The sequence below is a fragment of the Echinops telfairi genome, unplaced genomic scaffold, assembly GCF_000313985.2.
Source record: "Echinops telfairi isolate 266 unplaced genomic scaffold, ASM31398v2 ScPeMD7_1713;HRSCAF=2227, whole genome shotgun sequence".
Taxonomy (NCBI): Eukaryota; Metazoa; Chordata; class Mammalia; order Afrosoricida; family Tenrecidae; genus Echinops; species Echinops telfairi.
In genome coordinates this window covers 21,967,548-21,986,283 of record NW_022105611.1, presented here as the reverse complement: position 1 = coordinate 21,986,283, position 18,736 = coordinate 21,967,548, and the positions used below count along the sequence as shown (strand labels likewise).

The 18,736-nt window shown below is 46.3% G+C and overlaps 1 protein-coding gene across 8 annotated transcripts in view; it reads right to left on the bottom strand.

Annotated features, from left to right (window-relative positions):
* The window catches only part of STIM1 (stromal interaction molecule 1), a 213,685-nt gene extending 194,992 nt beyond the window's left edge, over positions 1–18,693 (bottom strand). For 4 of the 8 annotated variants that reach the window (XM_045293069.1, XM_045293074.1, XM_045293073.1 and 1 more), the window contains exon 1: positions 18,273–18,692. In XM_045293069.1, the coding sequence (XP_045149004.1) occupies positions 18,273–18,411 (139 nt within the window). In that variant the 5' untranslated portion in view covers positions 18,412–18,692. Of the gene's footprint in view, positions 1–18,272 lie in introns of all 8 variants that reach the window. The other 4 variants (XM_045293071.1, XM_045293072.1, XM_004708787.2 and 1 more) reach the window with 3 other exon arrangements.
* Between the last annotated feature and the right edge of the window lie 43 nt (positions 18,694–18,736).

Genomic DNA, 18,736 nt, shown 5'->3' with positions numbered 1-18,736 from the left:
CACCTTAGAGTCCCGCTGTAGCCTATTCTCTATTCTATCTTGCACCTTAGAGTCCCGCTGTAGCCTATTCTCTATTCTATCTTGCACCTTAGACTCCCACTGTAGCCTATTCTCTATTCTATCTTGCACCTTAGACTCCCACTGTAACCGATTATCCCAGTGGCTACGTTTAGGGTCAGCGCTAGAGCCATAGGTGGCTTTTTTTTTTGTATGTACGTGTGGCTCTGAAGTAAAACTGAAAATGAAAATAAAACTATCACAGCTTCGTCTCTAAAAATTTTTAAGGTTACAATTCAGATAATGATGATTTCATTTGTTTGTAAAAATATATTTATAGCAATATATATATATGTAATTTGCAGCTCTCGAATAATTTTTGAATTGTTGTGAGGGTCAGGATTGACGGACTCTTCCGTCAAATGTTTGCCAACTCTGGCCCACACCTCACTAGCTAACACCAAAGCCTGTGGGCACTGAGTCTACTCGGACTCAGATTAACCCTGCATGCGGAGCAAGAGCAGAACAGCCATACGGTTTCCGAGGCTGTCAATATTTACAGAAGCAGACTTTCTCCCAAGGAAAGGCGCATGGGTTCGAACCTCAGTCCTTCTGGTTAGCAGCTGAGTAGGCACTTAGTCACCGCAAGACCAAGGCCCCCTTATATCCTAACCTACTTCATACTGAAAGTTGGCAAAGCGTTCGCTGATACTGAGTTCAGAGGAAATCTCAACCCAGTAAGTAGTACTTAAATCTTAAGGTGAGGAGGGGAGAGTGTTTAGAGATATAATGATAAGCCAAGAGGTAGATATGAAAACTGAGGCCCAGTGGACTAAAGAGTTTTGTTCAAGTTAATGACAGGATGTTACGCTCAAATGCCAATAAATTTTACCTTTCCCCAAGGGTTCAGTCCCTCCCCCTTGCAGCTATACCAAGTGTAATGCCAATGAAGCCACACTGTTCCTGTTGTTATTGAACGTTGAAAAGCAAAATTATAAAAAAGAGGTAAAGAGCTGAAAACCTAGGAGACCTAGCGTGGTAAAAAGAGATGAACCAGGGAATGCTATGAAATGTCATCAGATAAGACAGAAGAGGAAAACTGATAATAAACTACTCACATTTTTATGAGACTAAATACTTGTCACATCATCTCATTAAGAGCTGCACATAGCAACCTTGTGAGATGGGTTCTGTTTTCCCCATAGTCCCTGGCATGGGGAAACTGAGGCCCCAAAAGGCCATGATTAATTCCTAATCTAGTGCTCTTTTTGTCAAACTAGCTATACCTTAAAGAAAGCTGTGAAGATCAAGAGAACCAAATTAGAAAGAGAGAAGAAAAAAGTTGCAAAGGAAATACGTAGAAAGAAAATATTTCAAGACAGAAGGTCAAAACCATTAAGCAGCTGTTTGGTGAGTCTGAAAACCTTCTTCCGTTCCCTTCACTCTCAGGGAGTGGAGCAGACGTGAGACAAGACAGCCAGTTTGGGGCCTGCTCCCATGACAGAGAAGGAACACAGACTACGCCCCACCACTTAACAATACACCGAATTTGAGCAACATACTCCCACTCTCAAGAGGACTCGGGGACATGTGTACTGAACCAAACAGATAACCACAGGACTCCAAGTACTAACTTTGATTGGCAGCTCCACCCTATTACCTCTGTCTAAAGGGTGAGCTTAACCAGTATAGCAGAGCTACTGCCACCGCCTACCAATCCCAAGCATAGCTAAATTCAGGTCTCACTGGCTCCCACGCCTTTGCCGCCTGACGGCTGGCAAAGGACCCTGTGGGAAACAGATGTGCACCGTCTTCTCTCAGGACCAGAAAGAAGCAGCAGGTATGGTCACTTAGTCCCTTCAGCAAGTCCATTTCCAACTAGAAGATTAGAACTACGTGATGATGGGAAAGGTGGGCATGTTCCCAGACCAGAAAGCTGCAACTGTAAGACAGCGAGGAGCCTATGAAACCCAGGAATTGAAGAAAGACCTTCCACAAAAGACTGTGGAATCACTCTCACGTGGCAAAAATGCTATCTAATTCGTTGGTTCCGGCTAGTTAAGTATCACTCCGGGAGCAATACCTTCACACTGGTACAGCACATAAGAGCTTTGTAAAAGACCTTCATGAGAGGGTGGGAGAGGGAGGGGCAAAAAAAAGCGGAGCTGATACCAAGGTCTCAAATTGAAAGAAAATGTTTTGAAAATGGTGATGGCAACATATGTACAAATGTGCTTGATACAATTGATGGATGGATTGTTATAAGAGCTGCAAGGGCCCCAATAAAATGATTTATAAAATAAATACCCAAAAAAAAACCCTTCACTTGCCTCGCCTCCGTGAGATAGGAATTAATTCTTTCTTCTTTTCAAATGTGGAAACTGTAAAATATTCCACCGACAGAAATGGGCAAAACCTGGAGTTGAACCCAGATTTGTCTATCTCTGAGACTCGGATGAAGGCCCAGTTTTGTTAGAAAGCGTATGGCTAAAACTCAAGAGACTCGGATCCATTCTCAGGTTTGGAATCTACCAAGCAGTGGCTCTATGACCTTAAGCAAAGTTTCACTTCTGCTGGTCCGAGAGAGCTCATTGACAAAATGGACCTAGGGGAGAAAAGTATCGAAGGAAGGGAATTCTTGAGTTCCTGGAGCGTTATGGCGTGTGGCCCCTTTGCCAACTCGCGTCACATAAACACATCTAGTCCTCACTTATTAATTAAACCTAGCTAGCCTGTCCCCCTCCTGACTGCCATATGGTCTCTATTAATGGCACCACTTCAGAACTGCTGGTACACTCTTCTCTTTCCTCCCCTCCTCACACTGAACCTCAAGTCCTGTCGATCCTATCTCCACAAGAGACCCTCACTTCCTCTGCTCAGAAACAACTGCAAAATCTCCTACTTCAGCGCCCTACCTCTGACGTCCCCTGCCAACACACTTGGCGTACTCACACTTTCTAAAGCCTAGCTCAGTTCATGTCTCTCCCTGATCGAACCTTTCCGGGACTAAGAGGGAGCTTCAAAGTGTTCGTGGAGAAATTCCATCATCTTCTCATTCCATTTATCCACCAACTTTTTGAAGCCCCTTTGTACTTACTGTCTACAGAGTAAAGTCTAAACTCTTTAGCCTGACATCTGAGGCCCTCCATGAACTTAACCTGATATTATATAGTACCCTGTTTCCCCGAAAATAAGACAGTGTCTTATGTTAATTTTTGCTCCCAAAGATGCGCTAGGTCTTATTTTCAGGGGATGTCGTATTTTTCCATGAAGAAGAATATGGTACACATTTATTGTTTATTGTTTTATTAAAAGAGACCTCGCACTTCCTGTCTGCTCCGGCTGCGCTGTGGCCAACAGTGAGCTGCGCGGCAGCCCCCGCTGCTACGGTCCAGAGTCCAGAGTTACGGTAGCTTCGGGGGGCCTTATTTTCAGGGAAGTCTTCTTTTCGGGGGGATGCCTTACTTTTGGGGAAACAGGGTATTGTTCTCCACAATGGTCACTGTCCAGGCAATCTGGACTAATCAGTGTCCCTCGAAGACTCTGTATGCATAACATTTCCTTTTCCTGGGAGGCTTCCCTCAACCTCCTTTATATGTCTGCTTGGGGTGTCTGAAACCCACAGAACCCCCCTGATCGCTGCAGGCCGAGGTGATCTCAGCTTCCGGCAGCACAGCTGTTCTCACACACACGGAACACGGAAGCTGGACCACCTTGGGCAGAAATTATACACGGGAGACCTGCAATAAGATCACGTCTGGGAACGTATCTAGCACAGTCCTCGCTTTCAGTCACACTCCACTAAATAGGAGCTCTTACGAAGATAAAAACATAGACTACGAATACATACGTATGCATGCATACACACGCTGATGCATCAGTTGTCAAACTTTCTACTACTCCAACAGCAGAGTTTAAAAGGAAATCTGCTTGGTGTTCATAACTCTGCCCAAGAGTCGAACCGAAAATCAGGTGTGAAAACAACCTGCATGGGCCGAGAGCGAGTCACCCGTCATGTCTCTGTGCGGACACAAAGGGGTGACGCTTCAGTCTAAGCTCGCTCTCGCTCAGACAACATACGGTGCTCGTGCTACTGTGTCAAAACATCAGTCTTCGTCCTCTACGTAAAATAGCGTACTTTTATTTACTGTATTGTGTTTTGATCTTTAATGTACTGTATTTACTGTATTGTGCTTCAATTTACTGTATTGTGCTTCGATGTTTAAGGTATTTGACACAAACTAGGCTGTTAACTTTTTGTTAAAGACCTGGAAAAATGAATTTGTAAGTGTAATTTTGGGGCCTCAGAACCAATTATTTGGTTTCCCATTAGTTCTTTTTTTTCCCATTATTTCTTATGGAAAAAATAAATTACGTTCTTGAACTTGTTGGTGTTCGAACATGACTTTGGAACTAATTGAGTTCAACAAACCAAGACATGTGCTGTGTCCATGTATAACATGTATAAAGTAGTGGTACATCTCAACCGCTCTATTATAGCGGATTCTTCTTCTGGGCAGATTGTCATATAATATGTAAAACACAGTCAACGTTAAATAGAAACAAAGGCTCTCCCAAGGGTTACGTCTAGAATAGCTCAACCAGAGTGCTATTTCTGGAAGCTACAAACTGAACACACACCACTGTGAGGCCAGACATTTCACCAGGGTCACAGTACCCATTCAGAATTCACAAGTGAAATACAGCCCCTCTTCCGCCTCCACCTCCCCAAATCCTAATCCCAGTTTCGTTAAGGCCATGTAGGTGATAAACTAGTTATCACTAACAGTCCTAGAAAATGCGTGACTTTAATCCAAATGTCCATATTTACCTACAGTCATGCCAGGTAAAGTAGACGGTCCGTGAACAGGAAAGACCTCCACGAGGTAGACTGACGCGGCAGCTGCAACAACGTGCTCCAACACAACAGCAGTTGTGAGGGTGGAAAAGGACCCGACTGCCATGTCTCATCTGTTAAACGTGAGGTTCCCTGAGTGGGAACGGACTCGATGGGCACCTATTAACCTCACGTCAGATGGCTGTTTGCTTCTTTTTCCCTCATCACAGGTTATTAAACAAAAATGGAAGCAGTACTGGTCTTGGGGTCAGAAAGACCGGAGTTCAGATTCTAGCTCAATCACATACAGGTTTAGTAACCTTGGGAAAAGTATATACATTCTTGGACAATTTCATCATGTGTAAAATAAGAACAATGTCTACCTTGAAGAGCTGTTGTGCATATGTGAATCACCCAGCCCAGTGCCTGGAACATAACCAGTGCTCGGTCAATAGAAATACTATGATGAGTCTTATCATGGAAGTGAGGTGAGTTACATATTTGTTTCTTCACAGGTAGGAAGTATGAGTCCCAGTAACCTTTGCCCTGGCCAGAAAGTTTCCTGAAATATGACCACACACACACACACACACACACACACACACACACACACAAACCCACTGTACACAGAGGCACACAGGCACACACTGCTTTCAAACCTGGGTATATGTTGTACCTGAAGGGTACTCCTCTCCGCTGGCCGCCAATACAACTTAGAAGCTGGCTCTGGGAACTTGGCAAACCAGGACACATTTGTTTTAGCATAGACTGTAGTGATGAGAGTTCTAAGAGCTTCCTGAGAGGCCTGAGATAACCCAGAGAGCAGAGCAACTGTATCACACTGGAGAAACATAGAGGCATATGAGATTAGGGAGCCAGTCAGATTGCTGGCCGCCTAGGCCAGACTCAGTACAAGACAATCACTCTCTCACTGCCACAGAGTCCATTCTGATTCATAGCCACCCTATAGGGCAGGGGTAGAACTGCCCCTGTGGGTTTCTAAGACTGTATGTAAACAGCCCCATCTTTCTCCGGAGGAGTGGGCTGGTTAAATGTAGCTGATAGGGAAAGGGACAGGTTTGTCCTCGCTGGGCCATGTTGTACCGCTTCTACTGAGTCTCTCTAAAGGTCCCTTCTCAATGCCTTAAAGGAAACCGGAACAAAGTCTCCTCCGCTTGGTGTTCGCTGGGCCAGGCAGTTCTCAGCATCAGAGATAACATTCAGTAAACCAGTGATCCTCACGGGGCTCCTCCACCTCCCTGCTGCACAATCAGCCCAGCAGTGGGAACCATGGAAGAAGGCCCCCTCCTCCAACCCACGAGCCAGGCTAAGAAAAGCAGTGAAAATTCATTCTGTTCATTCTGCTGCCTCCAGTTTGACCTGAGGTAACCCCATCTGTGTCGGGGAGCCAAAGTCAGGGGAGTAGCAGGACCCAAGAGATCGTTTACCCACAGGTCTCCTGCTGGCCCTACTCCACTTCTACTGCAGCCACCTGCTCAGCGCCACCATGGCTGTGGCAGACGAAGACTGCCAGTTAGAGAAACGGCCAGGCCATCCATCAGTGACGATCACTGCACACAGCTACTCAGGAAATGGGGATGAGGTATTAGTAGCTCAAACAGAAAGATTACCCACAGAATGCCTCTGAAAACCCACCAGGTAAATTCTACCTCCAATCTCAGGGCATATGTGCCTAAACTTTTCACAGGAACGAAAGGGGACATTTTCCCTCCCTGTCTACTCCATCACAAGGATCACTCACTTTTATTCATTCATTTATTCAACTAATACCAGCTGAACACATACTCTCTCACACCAGCACTGAGATTAATACCGTGGACATAGTTCTTGACTGAGAGAGAAGGAAGAGGAGGTGAGGAGAAGGGGGGAGAGGAATAAAATGCTTTGAAATGTATACAATGCTTTCACATACAATAACTCTTTTGACCTCGTGTTTCAAGTGAGGAAACTGTAGTTTAGGTCATACTGTCAATAAAGACTGGAGCCAGCAGGAACCAGTACTCTTGAAACCTTGTCAGGCTGCCTCTTACCAAGAGGCCTGAGCAAAGTGTGAAGCACACAATGAGTGTTACAATCAGAAAGGGCTACAGAAAGAGCCTGGTGAGGTGAGAGGGAACGTGGCTAGCATGAGTGTCAGGAAAGGTGTCGGCAGAGTGAGAGACTGGTAGGAAGAGAGAAGGACATTCTGGGAGAAGAATAAAATCCTACAAGGAGAAGCAGTATAAGGTATGTTCTGAGGCCAGTAGAAGAAGAAGGGGAAAAAGCCCTGGCTGGGCCAAAAATGCCAAGAGAGAAACAGAAGGCAATGTAGCCACAGTAGAGATGGGGAGTGTGGGGTGGGAGTGGGTGGGGGGCGGGAGAGTTGTGGCCCAGAACCCTGAGTATTGAGAAAGCAATCACCATCCACAAGCTCACCAAGACCCAAACCAAGCCCACTGTCATCAAGTGGATTCTGACTCACAATGAAGCTATGGAGAGTTCTTGAAACGGTAAATCTTTATGGAAGCAGACAGCCTCATCCATCTCTCGAGAAGCCTCTCTGGTTGGCTCAAACCGCCAACCATGCAGTTATCAGCCCAGTGCCTAACTCACAGTGCCACCAGGACGCCAAGCTACCCAGCAGGAAGGAGAAAAGAAAACAGTGCTGCTGGCTCACTTCAGGGTTCCCCTTGCACAGCTTCTGCGTGTTTCCTCGCACAAAATGAATTTGCCCCTCTGACAATGTGACGGGACCATGGCCCCCTCTAGTCAAATTGTGCCTGCCCTAGCAAGCTGTGCCAACACAGGCAGGGCTTTGTCCAATTCTCAGTGCCCACTTCCCAGGTGGCCACAGAACCTCCAAAAGGCTTTGGATGCATGTACCCTACTGGTGAGAGCCCAACATGCACAATGCAACCAGTGTGACCAAGTAATGGTGTGGCATGCAGCCACGTAATGCTCTGACCCACCTCCTTCAAGAGAGTTCCTCTGTTACGTCCCAGCAAACAACAGAGCTCTCTCCTGCCTATGACGGAGAGAGCCAAGAAAGTGGCACAGCGTGCTGATATTACTCATCATATTCTACAAATGTTACTCGGCTTCTTTTTCTGTGCCTATATTAAAACTTTCCAGCTGGACTCAAAAGTCTTCAGAAATAACACCTGACAATGACTGTGTGTAGCTTCAATTTTTCCCAGCCCAATCTCTGTGACCATAATACAACACTGTGTGTTGCTTTCTGGCTCTCCAATACACAGGTTCAGAAAATTCCCTAACAGTCCACACAGGCTGCATTATGGTCGTGAAGGCTCCACCTTCACGTGGATGAGACTCAGAGAAAACGATTTCCTGGACCAGGGTAAGCAAAGCTTTAGGCAAGTTTGTTTCCTCGAATGTAAACGATGACTTTAGGAGAGATGATCCCTAAAAGCCCTTGCAGTGCTGATGCACTAAGATGTAAATCCTAGCTTCTAACACCAAAGGCCTCTAAGGTCAAAGTAAGTTGTTGTGGGTGTTGTTGTTGTTTAATCTCAATGAAGTCCAAACAACCCACTGCTGTCAAGTCAACTGCAACTCCGTAGTGACCCTGTAGCACAGAGGAGAAGTGCTCCATAGTGTTACCAAGGCTCTAAGTCTTTAGGAAAGCAGACTGCCATATCTTGTTCCAATAGAAAGGCTGTTGGATTAGACCACTGACTTTTTGGTTAGCGGCTGCATGCCTTGACCACTGTGCAACCAGGGCTCTCTACCACATTTCAATACCAGCAGCAAATCTTGTCTCAGAAGCCAAGCTGGCACTGTGGTGGCTCCAAGGCCAGTGGCTACCGTATAATGGGCTCCAGACGCAGAGTTTCTACACAAGGAGTCAGGAGATGAACCAGAGCCTACGATGAAAAGCTGGTTTAAAAATGGCCTGGGGCATCTAGCTCAGAAGCAACAAAGCCCACATGGAAGAAGCACACCAGCCTGTGCGATCACGAGGTATCGAAGGGATCAGGTATAAGACATCATCAGAACAAAAAATCTTACCATAGTGAATGATGGGGGGAGTGCAGAGTGGAGACCCAAAGCCCATTTGTAGGCCACTAGAGATCCCCTTGCAGATGGGTCTGGGGAGGAGATGAGCCAGTCAGGGTGCGATGTAGCAACGATGAAACATACAACTTTCCTCTAGTTCCTAAATGCTTCCTCCCCCCCCCACTATCATGACCCCAATTCTACCTTGCAAGTCTGGTTAGACCAGACGATGTACACTGGTACAGATAGGAACTGGAAACACAGGGAATCCAGGGCGGATTATCCCTTCAGGACCAGTGGTGTGAGTGGCAATACTGGGAGAATAGAGGGAGAGTGGGTTGGAAAGAGGGAACCTATTACAAGGATCTACATGTGACCTCCTCTCTGGAGGATGGACAACAGAAATGTAGGTGAAGGGAGACGTCGGACAGGGCAAGATATGACAAAATAATCATTTATAAATTATCAAGGGTTCATGAGGGTGGCGGGAACGGGGAGGGAGGGGACAAAATGAGGAGCTTAAGTGGAGAGCAAATGTTTTGAGAATGATGAGGGCAATGAATGTACAAATGTGCTTTACACAATTGATGTATATATGGATTGTGATAAGAGTTGTATGAGCCCCTATTAAAACGATTTTAAAAAAAAACTGGCCTGGGGAGGGGAGCCCCGAGTCCCCTGAAAATATTAAGGAAGGAAGAAGTTGTGTCAACTTTATATGTCAAAACAACGAATTCATGCTTGAGCTAAGTGGGCACAAAATGAAAAGGAATACAAAAAGGGTTTGGAAAACCCTATGGAGTCAAAGAAAAATTAAGAAGCCACAACACCTAAATACCTTGCTCCCTCCCCCCAAAAATTGTTTTAATTAAAATAAATACCTTGCTCCCAAGATTATAGCCCCAAGATAATACCATAGGTAACTTCTAAGATGGACCCAAATGTTTAGGCCCTTATATGACCCCCTCTCCTTGAGTATGGGATGGACGTTACTGACTTGCTTCAAACAAATAGAACGTGGCAGAAGTGACAGATCATTTCCAAAATTAGATGATTAAAAGACCATGGCTTCCATTGTCAGCTCGATCTCCAGCTCTCTCCTTATCTTTTGGCTCACTTTCCTTGAGGGCAGGCAATGGTCGGTCTTGAAGTCGTTCTGGGGTAAAGTCATGTGGCAAGGGACCAAGGCCTGCCAACAACCATGCAAATTAGCTTGAAAGAGAACTCTCTTCCTCTAATCAAGCCTTCCTATAAGACCACAGCCCCAGCCAACAGCTTGACAGCTGTCTTTTTCTAAGAGACCTTGAACCAGAGGCACCCAGCTAAGCTACACAGAGATTCCAGACCCACAAAAGCTGTGAGATAATAAAGATCTATTGTCTTAAGCATTTTGAGATAATTTCTTATACTGAACTTGAAAACAAACACAGCTAGGGACCAGTACCATATGCTCAGCCAACTCGGGCCTGCAGGTGGGGTCAGGGAAGTGGTTACACCCAGAGTAAAAGGAAGGAGGCAAGGGCAGGAAGTAAAGTCAGATACTAGCACCCATGCTTTACCAACGGCTTCCCCAGTGCCTAGAGTAAACCTTAAACAAAGGCCTGGTTTGGCCAAAGCCAGACTCTTCACATGTATTGCATATGTCCTTTGTGGAATTAGACAAGTTTCCTAGCTCCTGTTAACAGTATGTTCCTGGTAAAAACTCAAATGATAAGGGTCTGGCTTTTTTAAAACATCCAAAAAATGAGGTAAGGTGAGGCTGGTCAACTCAAACTGATCTGATTCCCCACCCCCAACCCGCCCCAACTAACCAAGACAGCAAGGCATCATTGATGTTGTATCAGTAGGAAGAGACATTCTGAAAGAATTTCAATGACTTCTTCTAAACAAATTAAGCTTATTTCTTTGGCTTTATCCAACACTTCCTGAGGAAAATCTTTCCAACTTCTAATCAGTGCCTAATAAACTTCAGTTGAATTCGAATCAGGCGATTAATCCCCATTCATTCAGTTCTCCAAACTTTATAGAGACTATGTGCCAAGCCTCATACTAGGAGCTGAGAATGTAACATTGGACATTTGCTGTCTTAACACCTGAGCCACGTACAGTCTATCAAGCAGGCAGGCACAGAAACAGGTAAGCCCAACAGTGTAGCATAATGATGACCCCTGTAGGTGTACTGCCCTCTAAAGCAGCCCAGCTTTGTACTCCGACTCAGAGTGTGACCCTACAGGACGGAGCAGAACTGCTCCCTAGGCTTTCTGAGACTAGAGATCTTTATGAGAGCAGACAGTCTCATCTTTATCCCGAGGAGCTGCTAGGTGGGTTGAACCACCAACCTTGCACTCAGCAACCCAATGTTTAGCCCACTGTTCCACCAGGGATCCATGATAGGTGTCTAAAGCAAAACAAATAACGAACTGAAAAAGAGTAGGCCATCGAGTCAATTCCAATTCATAGCAACACTACGGGTGACCAAAGTACTCCAGTGTCTTTGCTTCATTGGTGTGGCCAGATGACTGAGGCTAGGAGCTCTGATTGCCAGATCAATGAGATGTCACCTCTACTGAGGGGCACACTGACAGATACGTTTTGATTTTTTTAAAAAAAGGGCTTGGTGCATATATCCAAAGAGTTATAACTTCTAAGACTGCCATTTTTTAGCTAGGTGTCCCAGAACACACATTTCTCAGCTACAAATTATCCATCTGTGAAAAGAGAATGAAATAGGCTGAAAAGAGGTACAAAGAGCTGTGTCTGATTGAAACATAATACAGAGTGACCTGGGTGAGCAACACCTCCACGGACCGAAGACTGACCCAGAATCTGTGTGCTGAGACATTTGAGATGATTTGAAAAGGGAGAAAACAGGGTCCATTCAAACAGATCCTGAGACAGCTTTCCCAACAGACTTTACCAAAAGATTATGGTGGGCACAAAAGGGACAGATGAAAAAGGCACCGCCCTTCCCTTCACAAACAGCTTACACTTGCCAGAGAGCAAACACACACACGCAATATGCTGCGTGTTACATTAGAAATGTATGTCAAGTGTCCTGCAGACAATAAAGAAAGCTGGTTTTGTCACTTTTTGCTTCTTAAACTGTGATGTAGGCACATGGGTATTCAATGCATTATTCTTTATACTTTGTTGTATAATTTAAGTATTTCAAAATTTTGAGTTTTTTTTATCAGCAGCAGGAAAAAAAAACAAAAAACAGAAAGCAAGAACACTGTCAAAGGCCCAGTTTGGTATCCCTCCCTCTCATGTAAAGCCTGACAGCCAGAGCTGGTGGGTTTCCTGGAGAATCATTTCCACAGGAAGCAAAGGCAGAGGACCATAGCAGTCCCAGTAATGAAGCCACTCAGCAAAGTATCCAAAGGCCACCCAGCAGGAAACCAGAGGGGCCCCTTAGGGTTCTAACCCAACTTCTGTGGGGACCTAGGAAACCACTCCCCTCCACAAGACCTCATCTCTGCTTGCCAGACAACAGGAATTCCTGAAAGACTCCAGACTCCTTAAGGGGCCCTGGGCAGAATTCAGGGGTCCTGTTCCCCTGAATCAACATGATGGCAATCTTCTGTGTTTTTATTCTTTTGGGGTGAATGTTTATGGTAGAAAACGTTAGTATTCTTTTATTTTTATATCTTTATTATTTTATTCTTTCCTTCAGTTATACCAGGGGAACTCAAAAAGTTGCAGGCAACCAGCCAAAATATTATTAGCAGCACCCGTGATTTTTTTTGCCAATAGGGGGTGAAAAAAAAGATATTTTCATGTCACATTACATTGCAGCAGCTATCTTTAAGAAAATCACTCACCATTTACACTCATCATAACTTTGAAACTATGGTAGTTATTAGACTTGCCACTACATGTGATTGCAATCTTCCTGCCTACAGGCACTCAGGCAGGGTAGCTGGCCAACTATGAAACAATTCTGTCTAATTACCAGTGAGTCGCCAGTGAGTTTCCGTGTGCTCACACGGGTGACCCAAACATTTACAATGCCTTCTTTCCTCCAACCACCCCTACATCAGACCACTCTCCCTTCCTCTTCTGCCTCCACTCATCCCTCCTTCCAGGAAGCCCTCCACAGCCAGCTGAGCCCAGGTCACACAGACCTCTCTTAACCCTCAGCAAATACTGTGTTTGCTGCCTGCTTGGCACTTCTTTAAGGCTGTGCCTTATATTGTGCATCCTATTCTCCCTACCAGACTTGGAGTTCTTTGGTAGCCCTAAGTTCCTTCCATGGTAAAGAAAGCAGCAGGCGCTCAATAAGGATTTGTGGATTGAATAACTGAATAAGCCAGGGTCCCTGTCTATGTTCCACCAACAACTCTGTCTCATGCCCCTCGGGCGTAACTTTTTTCATATGTAAAAATAACTGTGTGGAACTAACTGATTTTTCCATTTCTTAAGTTATGAATTGGGCAGCCACTTTTTAATCTCCCCAACTGAGAAAAACTAGTGGGGAAACTGTAAAGCCTCCCTCAGCTTTCTCAGGGTTAGTCACTTCCTCCCCTGGGCCTCCCAAGGCCTCATGCAGGCATATAACTGACTCTTGGTGACTACAGGACAGTGTACAACTGCCCTGTAAAGTTTCCAGGGCTATAAATCTTTATAGAAGCAAACAGTCCCATGTTTCTCCCAAAGAACAAAGAGCAGCTGGTGAGTTCGAACCGGTGCCCTTTCAATTAACAGTGGAGTCCTTTAACCACCGCACCACCAGAGTTCCTCTAATAGGCATAGACGATATATGAGGGGGTGGGGGTCAAAAAGCTCGTGGAGAATGGGATTACAATCGAATTTTCCCACAAACATTCTGAAGTCTCCTCTCATGCAGTACCTTGATTAGAGCATTTACCACATTGTTTTGAGGGAGTGTGTATTCCCATAGCTGAGCGAGAATAGGAACTGGGGGGGTGGGGGGGATCAGACTGTCGGGATCCAAAATCTGGCTCTTTACCTTACTATCTGCGTAAATCTTGGGCAAGGTACTTAACCTCTCTCTAGGATCCAATGTCCTCAACTATAAAACGGGAATAATACCTATCACAGAAGATGATTGTAAGATGTAAATAAAAGTTTGGAATCATGGCTGGTATATAGTAAGCACTGAAAAAAGTTCCGTTGCTATCATATTGTTATGTTGCTGGTCTAAGCTGTTCTACTGGGCACAGGGGTCAACTTCAACTAGATGTCCATCTCCTCCTGTTCCCCATCCAAGCACCCTGATTACATTTTCCTCCATAGAGTTTACCACATGATAATATATCTACATGTGTAGCTATTTTCTGTCTCCCCCTCACACACTAGATTGTACACTCTAGGAAGACAGAAAGCGTGTCTGTTTTGTTTCCCCTTGGAAGGCCCAGAGCAGGTATTCACGTATTTGATAAACAAATAGAGCATGAGGCTGTTATTATTCACTGTTTGCTGAATCAATTAGCTGAGCAAAGGGTGACTTTCCAAAGCTGAGGTCTGGGAGCAGGTGATGTCCAAGGATTAGTAGGAACCTCTTCCCAGCCCCTAGTGTTAGCCTCAGTCAAGCCCCACCTACCTGCCGTTGGCCCTAGCCCAGTTCTGGGAGCCACCCTCAGATAAAAATAGCATAGTTACTATGATGGCCAAGCCATTTATAGCCTCGGAGACAGCAGCAACTAGCTGGGTGGGCAGGCAGGGCTCAGGCCTCCCACTTCATCAAGGGTTCCTCACCCTGCCAAGATGTCCATCCCCTGACACCCTGTTATGGCTGTAAAGAGCTCAACCACAGGTCCTAATCAGGGACCCCCTAATAGCTCTAGGGAACCTGGTGGTGTAATGGTTATGAGTTGGGCTGCAGTCCGAGTGGTTGGCAGTTTGAAACCTCAGGAGAAAGACTGGGCTTTCTACTCCTGTAAACACTTACAGTCTCAGAAACCCACAAGGGCTCACCGTGAGTCAGCATTGACTCGATGGCAGTAAGCTTGGTTTTACTTGGTTGAATACCTCTAGCAAGAGCAGACACAACTCCAAACTCCACCTGGGACATCTCACACAAAACACTTGGAGCTTTCGGAGGCAGTAAGCCAGAGACTTTACTGAGAAAGTGACCAGGTGTGCAGGCATCACAGGAGGTGGCGGAAAAGGTTTCTCCATGGCCTGTGGGAGGGTCTCTAAGCAGTACACCTACCTTTACTGAAGAGTCAGATTGTTCTAAATCAGCAGTTCTCAACCTGTGGGTTGCAACTCCTTTGGGGAATTCAAACGACCCTTTCACAGGGGGCGCCCACTTTATAACAGTAGCAAAATTACAGTTATGAAGTAGCAACGAAAATAACTTTATGGTTGGGGGGGGAAGGGGTCACCACAACACCAGGAACTGTATTAAAGGGTCGCAGCATTAGGAAGGTTGAGAACCATTTAGAATCTAAGTGTTTAGTACATGCCTGGTGAAGCCAAAAGCATTCTAAATCCTTCTTAGAATCAAATTTTTTAACTGGCTAAAATGAGTCAGATGGGTGTATATATCTAACAAGGAAAACTAATAATAATAAATAAAACAATTCTCTAGGTCTCTATAGAAGACTCTTGAGAGGAGGAAAAGGCAGTCCTTTCCTTGGATGTTAACTAAAGAGTCACCGGAGTAAAACAACATGCTCCAGGCCCCGCCCATGGCTCCTTTAACAGGGCAGGGCCTGAGAAGATGGCAAAAGTCCAGGACTGAAGCATTAGGAGACCTGCCTATTAGACGGAACACAGGACCAGGGTCCCCATCCATGAGAATGGAAATACTATTACTTGCTTCACCATCCTCATCTCACAAACGCTATTGTGAGGTTTCGTGGGCAGAGCAGGTGTATACTTGTATAATACAAACCACGGAAACATACAAATTGACTGTCGAATCGGATTTAGAAAAGTGGAAGCTTGAAGGGCAAGCGACCCCTTGCCCCCACCCCCCACACACATACACACATGCTCTGGGGTTACAGAGGGGCTGGGACAGCCACAAGAGCTCCTAAGTGGATAGAAGGCTTCTCCTCAAACCCCTTTGCAGAGGCCAGCCCATGAGCCACCTCTGTGCAAAAAATGAGGCCGGGATGATTTGAAAACTAAATGTGGATGAACTGTCAACGGGAAAACGGATTTGCTCCAAAAACCAATTTGTGATAAAAAGTTGTAAAAACAGAACAAAACCAAGGCCCTCTCTAATCAGAGATAATGTCTCAGCCAAGTCCAAAGGAACAGTGTAGCAAAATAAGAGGGCTGGAGCCTCCATGGTTCCCACCAATTAGAGCCATTCCCAGCACCCAGGACCTCTCTCTGAGTGCCACCCCTGCCACCCCTGCAGGTCAACATTATTGTGAGAACATAACGGAGACCAATTTCTGAACTGAACATGCAGAAAAGTCCCTTTCTTGGGAGAAAGGTCAGAGTTTAATTAGTGCAATGCAACCTCATGAGCTCAAGCCATAAGGTGGTTCTGAGGGCTGAAGAGATGACCCTGATTTTAGGGGGCAGGAGGAGATAAAAACTCTCCCATAGCTATGACAAAATACCCATTTATAAACTATCAAGGGCTCATGTGGGAGGGGGGAGCGGGGAGGGAGGGGAAAAATGAGGACCTAATGTCGGGGGTTTAAATGGAGAGAAAATGTTTTGAGAAATGATGTACAAATACGCTTTACACAATTGATGTGTGTATGGATTGGGATAACAGTTGTATGAGCCCCTAATAAAATGTTCAAAAAAAAACAAAAAAAACTCTCCCATAGCTAGATTATGCCTACAACTCAAAACTCTTCCCTTTAGCTTATGTCGAAACTATACTCCTGCAACACACACACACACACACACACACACACACACACAAAACATGCATTTTATGGCAGGCTCTCAAATTTTAGGATGAAGAAAAGACGCCGTGGCAGTGATGTCCCTGTCGGAGTTCTTGGATGGCTGTCACTGGGGCAGTTCAGTCTCTATTTGCTCACTAGTCTTGTCCTTCACAGTCCAAAGAGACCAAAACTTTGAGGGAGGTGGCTTCAGAGGCCAAGAAGAAGCGATTCCCTATGGAGAGAGAGGTTTAATACATAGAAAGAACCATTCTTCAAAACAGGGGAAATTACCTGGGAAGCTTGTTAAAAATGTTAAGTACTGATTCAGTACATCTGGGTACAAATGCAAAATCTCCACAGCAGGGGATCAGACCAGAATGCAATTTCTCCACCAGGGGGTCAGAGAATGAACCAGGTGCCATGCAAGTTTGTACACATGGCACCCAAGTCTCCTTTGAAACCCAGGGCTTGGGCTTTCAGAATCACATCAAGCCCAGTCAGCAAAGATAAAAGAGGTCTGGCCCAGAAAGAATCAGTACCAATGCAAACCTCTGGATCCATCCACGCAACTCTCCAGCAATCAGGACCTATATTTTTTCTACCTGTATCCGTGGGTACCTACTCTGAGGTCCCCGACACTTTAGCCTGCCTACCCTTGGAAACAGCTGCTCTATAAACTCCGCCCCACCCAGCAAGAGCCCCCGTACGTGCTCCCCCACCCTCCTCAAACACACACACACACACACTCCCATCCCCACAGCCCCAAACTGATAACAGCAACAGAGTGAGAGAAATGGGGAAGAACGGATCTTTTCCTCCTCAGCCATGTGGAAAGCCACTGAAGTTTAAAAGTGTTCTTTTCTGCTGCTGCCACACCAGGGCTTCTGTCACTTGACAAGGTTTCACGGATCACAGGAAAAATGCAGGGTAGCTTAAAAAATAAAATGGAATTTCTACCCTCTTTGGTCAGAAGAAATAGAGTAAGTCAACAAGTGGTCTTGGGAATTATATCATGTCCATGCTTTTTATTTTGTTTTGTTTTGTTTTAAGGCCGTATAACTCTCTGGGGGTAAATAGGATTCCATCTAAGGAACTGCCATACTATCAAATGGGCACAGCCTAGAGAGAGCAGATTACAGAAGCAAAGGGAGGGATGAAGTTCCCATGGCTGTTGGGACAGAAAGGCCACCCTGAACACCAGGCTGCCAATGGAGTGGCCCAGCCCTGACTTTCTCTGTCCAACCCAAGCAGCCCTAACCTCCCCTATGCTGCCAAAGGCTGACACCGGCCAGGAGCAATGGACTTAGTATCTGGCCAAGACCTTCTTTCAGAGTAGTCCTGAGAAGGGGCCTTGACTCCTGGGTCTAAAAGGCCGCTCCAATGGCCGACCTCTGCCGATAAAAGACACCATGGAGGGGAGTAAGGAGAAATGTTCAGGGGAAAAAGGAACCATGGCTCAAGAGAAAGAACTCCTCTCTGGTGTCAAGCATGATCCACCAACCGCTCAAGTATAAACCGAGGGTTCGATTGGCCCACTCCAGGCCCCTCAGTTCTGAACCACGGTCCCCAGACTGGTTCAGCCCTTCCCAAGGCCTTACCTGCCGCGGTGGACTCCTCAGAACCGGCCCCCGAACCGGTTCCTGCTGTCTTCTCGCTGTGGCCATGGCTGAGGCTCTGGCCCTGGTGCAGGAGAAGCCCCCAGAAGAGCCAGAGGGCAAGACCGGCGCACACATCCATGTCTCCAGGTCGCGGCCAGCATGCGCCTGATGTGGACACCTCGGGATCCCGGAGGTAGAGCCGGGCGCCCAGGAGTGCAGCCGACGGTCCCGGAACCCCGGGCAGGATGCCCTCACGGCGCCGCAGCTGTCCAAGCACCCCGCGGGGTCTGCCCCCTCCGGCAGCCAAAGGTCAAGCGCTCCAAGTTTGGACGCGGCAGCAGGGCCCGCGCCTCCGGTCGAGCCGCGGGTCCGCCGGGGCTGTGGCAGCCGGAGCACCCTGTCCACTCGGGCCGCTTCCGGAGAGTTTGGGCAAGGTGGTTGCGGGGCCGCGGTCGGCTCCGCAG